At 34.9% G+C, this 7,958-nt stretch overlaps 1 protein-coding gene across 1 annotated transcript; it reads right to left on the reverse strand.

Annotated features, from left to right (window-relative positions):
* Window positions 1-3: 3 nt before the first annotated feature.
* On the reverse strand, window positions 4-6,611 carry LOC103467860 (V-type proton ATPase subunit S1-like). Its single transcript, XM_008414580.3, has 10 exons — window positions 6,430-6,611; window positions 5,080-5,200; window positions 4,447-4,521; window positions 4,170-4,363; window positions 3,242-3,279; window positions 3,067-3,152; window positions 2,737-2,966; window positions 2,616-2,648; window positions 1,543-1,780; window positions 4-932 (listed from the first exon to the last, which is right to left on the reverse strand). The coding sequence occupies exons 1-10, from the start codon at window positions 6,549-6,551 to the stop codon at window positions 720-722; spliced, it is 1,350 nt and encodes a 449-aa protein (XP_008412802.1). The 5' UTR covers window positions 6,552-6,611; the 3' UTR covers window positions 4-719.
* Window positions 6,612-7,958: the final 1,347 nt, after the last annotated feature.

Raw genomic sequence — 7,958 nt, forward strand, 5'->3', positions numbered from 1 at the left:
ACAACCGTTTAATCCATTTATTTTTATTCACAATTTTAATTCAAATTCCAAAATACTTTATTGATTCCAAGGGGAAATTAAATGTTCTGAATGCATTAATTCAATATTCCTCATGTAGTAGCACTTGCACATCAAAAGTTTTGACAAATATTCAACTGAGGCACAAAATAGATTAGCTGACGATCATTAGGCTTGCAAGGCAAAGTAAACAGAGTAATTATTATTAATTTTATTTTTTTTTTTACAAATAAATTACAGTTTAAGCAAACATCTTATAACAGTGATAAACTAATGTGGCCGAACCCTGACAAGTGAAAAATAGATATTTTACACAGCCACCTTTTTTTGTTTTACTAGTCATGCTAGTATATGAATAGAAAAGCAAGATTTGAGGTCTGTAATGTTCCAGCCAGCATTCAGCGAACACATGCATTTTGGCAATAAAGGCATTCAGGTAAGAGTGCAAACTGCTTGTTTGAGGCACCATTTTTTTTAGCACATGGACATTAAATCTAAATGTATAACTTATACATTTTGGGACATTAAAATATGGAGGAAAAAAAAAAAAGGAATGTGTTTTGTTCTAAAAACATCTGCCAGGGAGTTGCTAAAGAAAACTGAAGAAAAGCATCTGTATCTATAGACGTCCAGATGTAGAAGCAACATGGCGGCTTCATCAGGTACTGAAAGACACTGGAGTGAATCTTTGGATAAACGCTTCAATCGGACTGAGGGACTGAGATTGTTGGACCTTTGGGGTCGTCAAACCGGTCCATTGTGTTCAGCTGCATGATCATATGCAAGCCGTACACGAAAATTAGCAGCAAGAGCAGTGAGGTGACGAGGCCCATCCAAATCCCAGCCGTAAAGAAACCGGCGCAGTCGCTGGCGTAAGAAAAGTTTGTTCCATTGGCCAAACGGAAACCCTGAATCTGCACCAGAAAAAACAAAACAAAAAACACACAAAAATAATTAAAGATTTTTAAAAATCATAATTTCCTTAAGCACATGAGGGATTCATGCGAGGTTAGAACAGTTTTTTTCAAAGTGGGTGGCGCTAGAGGGCGCTGTGGGGCACCAGAAAGTTAAATAAAAATAAATTAAAAATTTAATCCCATACATTCATTAATCTTATACATTTTTGTTTTCTGTTATTTGATCATTTTTAAAATATAAAATATAATTTTAAATAATTTATTAAAATTTTTGTTTCTGATTGGCTGACAGTCAAATTAACCAAACTGCTTTGCTCCTCGAGCAAGACGTTAAAAAGTTTGACAAAAAAAAAAAAAGCTGTGGAAGCGAACTGGGGGAATAAAGTAAAATATTAATGTAAGTAATAAAAAATAGTATATATTTCCTTAAGATCAAAATTTTGATAAAATTCTCCACCACAGAACTCATGGCCAATTAAAATCAGAAGGCATGAGGCAGCATTTATGCTAAATGAACGTAAAAATTACTGAAAAGTAAATAAAAAGCATTCTAAAAGTTTATTTTTCTTTAAATATTTTGCAGCATTATGTGGAAAACAGCCATTACCTGGAAGTCAACGAAATCCAGCTTCCACTGAGTGGCGTTTTGGTTGGCTGGGACGAGCAGGGTGTCTCTGAAGCTGCTGACCGACTGGCAGTGGAAAGAATATTCCGCAGGCGCGTAGATCCCGTGTCTCCCAACAAAAGACGCGGTCTGACCAGACGGACGCACCAGAACCTGGACGGAGTCCAGGGTGAACCAGTTTCGAGCAGAAACGGGATAGAATCGCTGACTCATTGCAAACCTGCAGGAGAAGAAAAGAAAGTTACTCGAAAATGTATTGAGAAATGATGAATTGATTCCAGCAAATGAAAAAAGAATCAAGATTATATTAGTATAGAAATCTGAATAGTAAAACAAGTTTATAGTCTCCCAGAAACAAATTATGGGGAAATATTTATTGATGTATTTATTTATTCACCTGCTATGGATCAATATTAAGAAGCGTTTTCTTGCATCTTCACTGGGGAAAGTTACAAAAAAAATTCTTACCAAGTTTTCTGGCATTTAGCAAACAAAAATAAATTTGGCAATTCTAACTAAGGTAAAAGAAGAAAAGTTCAGTCTGATTTAACTACAAACACTGAGAAAAAAGTGTCTTTTTTCAGTGCATGTAAATATCTGACTTCAACTGTATAATAACTTTAAGAAACTTCAATAGTAAAAACTCTTAAAATGTCTCATTATTGTTTTGCTTTTTGTTTGGATAAATAAAGTATTATTGGACTGTACTGAGTGAAGCGCTGTAGTTTAAAAATAAACCAAACAACTGAAAAAGGTGCCGCAGTTAAAAAACAAAAATATAGTTTTACAATATATGATGTCTACTAATCTAAGTCTATATTACACACATGCAGCCTTATTTTTCTATAAGGCTGTATATTATTTTAATAATTTTTTATTAAGATAATAAAAAGTTATTTTAAAAAACTTTAAAATAACTTTAAAAGATTATTTTTAGAGGGTTACTTTCTAAATACTTTCCATATTTCAGACTTTAGAAAAGTCAACCAATGACTGTAATTTAAAACATTACTCAAATAAGTTTAAAGTATTTAGTGTGCAGCTCGTTGCCTTACCTCAGAGTGTAGTTCACATAGGTGAGCACAAGCCTGCAGGTGGGGAAAAGCAATACATTGAAATAACTTTATAATTTATAATAATAAACCGATCATCTTTAAACTGAAAACACTGTCTTACTCTGAATTGGTGTTGTTACACATGGATCCGTCGACTGATGCGTTTTCTTTAGCAAGGTCGATGAAGCCCTGAGAGCCTGGATGGCTGATGGTGAGATTCTGAGCCCACAGCATAATGCAGGGACGTCCCGTCGCATTACTGAATATTATAGGTGCTTTAACATCAGCAGGAGGGGCTTGTAACAAGGTCCGGCCCACTTGCTGGTTTAACGAAGATGACTTTGAAATCACCTGAAAATTAGAACAAAGTTCAGTTAGTAACTTCTACTGAAAAATCCAGAGCATGTCCAAACTTTAACCATTTATGTTTCTGACAACTGTGAGATCTTACTTGTGACGGCTGCAGCCCTGTGTATGCTGCAGTGTAGGAAACATCTTTGGCCTTCAGGGAACTCAGAACTTTCCCTATAGTCTCATCTGGTGACAAAAATAATGAGTTATGTCCTTTATACTGATATCAATCCATAATTCTCTACTTAAAAAAATAACCAGTATTTTAAACATACCATTGTTGGAGAGGACTTCCTTGCAAGATTTGAGTGAGCTGCAAAACAATAAAGAATTGGTAAATCTCTACGTTTCCATTACAAATGTGAGAAAATCTGTCAATGTGCTGCTGATGTTGAAAAAACACAATTTTGAAATTGTAATGTTTCCTTTAAATAGGAAATTAAATGAAAATAAGCTTGTTCACAAGATAAGTCAATTATGCAGCAACGGATGTAAAAGTTTAATGAAATGTATCCATGTTTTAGCAATCATCATCTATCAACCATCAGAAGAAATGTCTGTGTTTCATTCAGGCACTGGGGAGACAGACAGGTAATAAGCAATAAATCAACTAATCGCACGATAAATTAAAATAAGCTCAATAATTTCCATTTACATAATTTATTGTCAACTCTTTTCTGTCTCTTTCTACCAAAACCTGGATGACAAATGTCTTCATTCTGGTGCTTTGTTTCTGTTGTTTTAGTTTGTTTATTTTCAATATTCAAAACGTCTTCCAGTTCCAGTGATAAACATTCATTATAATTTAATGCTAATTGATCTTTGAGAATGTGTTCTTGCATTATTGTAACATTACTTGAAAATGGCCTCAAAACAACAATATTGTCATTTATCGTAATAACTTCTGTAACGGTTTGTCATCTAGAAACGTTATTGTGGCATTTTTGGGAAATTGTAGTCAGATTTTACAGAAGAACTATGGATTCAACACGTTCAAATGACAACCTTTAATGAACTATCACTTCCTGTCGTCTTCTTCATCGTTTCTGCCAGCAGTACATCTAATTCGATACGGCTAAAATAAACACCGCATCCTATTAAGAGAATTTATGTTCGCAATTTGAATTTGCGCAGTTTTATGGTTAATGGGAACGCAGGTGGCGATTACAAATGGAAATTCACAGAAAAACAAAAGAATCTCACTCGCTACAGTAAGGCAGATTGATGATCAGTAAATTGCTGGTCGATGTGTTGAGGCTCAGGTGAGACAGAGTGTCTGGATCGACCAGCAGGGGGGAAGCGCTGAGTTTCTGCTGCAGCAGGGTGGGGATGGCAGACTCTCCTGTCCACTCCAGAGCAGGAAAACTCACTGATGAGGAAGATGACTGGAGTGCAGCCTGTAAAAAAGTGATTGGAATATGAATATTGTTATTATGCAGGTTGGTTACCAGCTCATAATTAGTGTCCAAAACAAACCCACCTCAAGGTTCCTAAAGGCACTTTCCTGTTTGTTTCCAAACGCTCCACCAAACATTGTGAAGTCATCTTTGCTCAACTAAACATAAAAATAAACATATTTAGTTAAAAACAAGCAACAAAATTATCAAAATAAGTTAAGAATCAACACAATAAACAAACTGCAAAAAGCCCAGAACAATGAAAGAAGGAACCGTGCAAAGGGAAGTACAGTAAAAACTCAGAGTCACGCCAGAATGAGGAGTCTGTTCCAGCGTCTCCTGCTTTTTCTCATGATTCAGTAAGACTGGGGCTTTTTGTTTAACATTTATTGCAGAGAAGGAGGCTGGGTTTTAATTTACCCGCTTGTCAATATGTACAAAAGGTTCTGTGTCTCAAAATGCCAGGAAGTCCAACAATAATACCCACTTTGGTAACTGAAGGCTTAAAATGACAATTATATATAAATCATACATGACATTGGTGCTTTTTTATTACAATTTATCTCCATTATTTGTCTTTAAGTAGCAATAGAAATAAAAATAGTACTTAGTGAATGCCAAACTGTCTTAATAGAGTAAAGATGTTAGCCTCAGCTTTCACAAGCCTCAGCTAACTTGTGTTAGCAAAAGCTAACTAGTGTGTGCGATGCTCTGACCTTGTCCTGCAGGAACAGGAGCACAGTGTTGGAGCCAGAGCCAAACACAGGCGAGAGGTAGGCGGCCAGCTCCTCCATGGATGTAATGTGTCCGGCCGGTGGAGAGGTCAACGAAGGCAAACTTAAATGACAACAACAGAAGCTAAATGCTCATTCTTCAACTTAGTTGCTAAAACATTAAGGACAGTCGTCACAGCAGTTTACCGGTTTATTCATGAGTCAATGCATTTTCAATTAAAATATTTTCATTAGTCTGTTAGACGTGTTTGCTATCATAAAAGAATAAACTCATTTACTTATCTGAAGCATCCATTTGTGATCAAATCACATGAGAGATGATTATGCTAACACCTGAAATGTCCTTTTTAGTTCTTATTCCAGATTTTAGTTTTGAGGAATTCAGACAATAATTTAGACAAATACATAATAGAATTTCTTAATTTTGTTTGGTTCATTAATAACAAGTACCTATATGCCAAATTAAGCCACTGATTTGATACATAAGAACGCAAAAACAAAATCAAGTTTTAGTTTTTAACAATAATGTTTACATTGAAAAGCAAAGCCTTTTTTGTTTCAAGAAAGATTATTCTTTATTACTGTTTTTAATTGCAGAAATATCATATTCTACTCTAAAAAAAAGTGACACTCAGGCTAAATAAAGGGATTGTAATATGCAGTAAATTACGTTTATTTTACTAACTAAAATCACAGATAATTCAACAGAGGTCATAAGGTCATAAGCTGAATGTTTGATGGCAATTTATAAAAAAATATACTTATAGTAAACTTCTTTGTACTTTTTGGTCACACTATTTCAAAGTTTTTAATGATCCAAAGTTGTATATTTTTAACCTAAACTCAACATCATAGTATCAACTAAAAACTAGTTTAGTCGTCTCAGAGGTTTGCTTTGAAATGTAACTCTTTAGAAAATGTTGCTAACATTCCTAATAATGCCAGCTAATCAGCTCGATTATTGAGCCTCTTGTCATGTCATTGACCCACAATCACACAAAGCACAATTTGCAGCTTTAAGAAAAATATGTGCGTATTTTTACAGTGGATATGTAAGTTTTATTATTAGTTGTGCTGGACGTTTGCTTGTGAAAATAAATACAACACTATATTTAATAACGCCCAAAGCTGCATTGTCGAATAAATTCTTTATAGTTTCTTTAAAAAACTAAAAGGACAGAAAAATTTCGATTTTTTCTTCACGTTTGTGTTGTTTTAGAAATCCTAGACATTAAAAGGCAACGTAGCTACTTTGTTAGCTTTAGCATGTAAGACTAGACTTCAAATGACTCTTCTTACGTAAATTTAAAAACGAAAAAGAAAATGAAATACCTTTTGGTAGACCACATAAGAAGTGGCACTTGTGCCGTGCTGCTCCCTGAAGCTAAAAAGGCGGCGAAAAAGAATATAAAAGCCATTATTGATCCTTTACTGAAGTTCCTGGATTCCGCCATTTTCGTTCTCCTTTCCGCACAGCTGCGCGTCACGTGACTCCGACCAGCTGACAGTCATGTGCGCGGATCCAAAGAACTTCCTGCTTCTTTCATTCAACCGGAGCAGCTCAACACTCACTCCAAATGCGGCGGAAGGCTGCAGCCTTTACCATTTTGTGATGTTTTAGTTTAAATTAAAGCTTAAGAAAGGTTTTAATTTACCCAACATGACAGTGTTGAACATTTTAGCTCCCTTCCCGCCTGCTTTAATGTTAAAAATACCTCATAATGTTGCAATGTGTAATAAAACACCTGCTATTGTTCTTAATAACGCTTGAAAATGTGTTTGAAGTGCGCTGACTAAAAAGTGAGGGTTCACCTGGAAGCTGTCCATGGTGCTGACACTACGTAAAATCATGACATTTTACCACCACAGCTTTTATATGCCTACATGTTCACACATAGCGATATAAAACTCTGAAAACAAATAATACAAAGAAAGTAACTGCATATACAAGTAAAACTATCTATATAGTGTGCCTTTTGTTATATTTATAAAGCCCAACGTGTTTTCAGTCTGAAAAACCAACTCCCATCCACCCAGCTGTGGCGGCGGAGGGATACCACTGCGTGCATCCACGCAGGCAACGCTGCAACCTACAACTGGGAAGGAAGGATGGCAAATACTAAGAAACCAGCTTTGCTCCCACGATAAACTGGTAAAATCTGAACAGAAATGTTGAACTAAACTTTAGGTGTGAAGAAGTCAACTCAAAGTGGGGTTTCACTTTGGCCTCACTGTGTTGTTAGGTGGGAAGAAGCATAGGCATAGAAAGGTAGACGCCGCATAAGCATCCGGATATACAGCAACGTCGCCGCCATATTGGGTGTGTCATTTATAGTGAGATTTACCCAAAAAATATTTTAAATAGGATTTTAAATAAAGCTATTTGTAATAATGAATGAAGAAAATGATATTCATAGTAATTATAACAAATCTAATTATTTTATATACAAAACAATACTAGGTGGTTCACATCTGTATTATCTATATATACATGATCTAATTCAGTGTTTTTCAAAGTGAGGGCCACATGCTGCCTGGTGGATAAGGGGGGCCTTAAAAAGTTGTAGCAAAGATGAGGAAAAAATGGAAAAATATAACATATTTTACTTATTACATATTTTCTTATTAAAAGGGGCGATTGTTGTAGAATTTTTTATTTGGTGATATATTTAACATCAGATTTAAAAAGTCATAATATATTTATTACTTGATAAAAAAAATTCTACCACAGAACCAGTTGTGGACATACATTTACGTGGAAATTTGGGTATTTTATTGACAATAATTCATATAAATGACAAAAAATAAATAAAATCAGGCAAAAGAAAATTATACCAAATCAGTTTCTTTCAATAAAAAAC

This window comes from Poecilia reticulata, chromosome 7 (genome assembly GCF_904066995.2).
Source record: "Poecilia reticulata chromosome 7, P_reticulata-male-v2, whole genome shotgun sequence".
In the NCBI taxonomy this organism is placed as follows: Eukaryota; Metazoa; Chordata; class Actinopteri; order Cyprinodontiformes; family Poeciliidae; genus Poecilia; species Poecilia reticulata.

Bases quoted from the DNA above. Each gene is read 5' to 3' on its own strand.
- LOC103467860 (XM_008414580.3), bottom strand. From the start codon at position 6,551: ATGGCGGAATCCAGGAACTTCAGTAAAGGATCAATAATGGCTTTTATA. The intron at 3,280-4,169 runs GTGAGATTCTTT...ATTGTTTTGCAG, and splicing joins AATCTGCCTTACTGTAGCGA to CTCACTCAAATCTTGCAAGG. The intron at 3,153-3,241 runs GTATGTTTAAAA...TTTTGTCACCAG, and splicing joins GGAAGTCCTCTCCAACAATG to ATGAGACTATAGGGAAAGTT.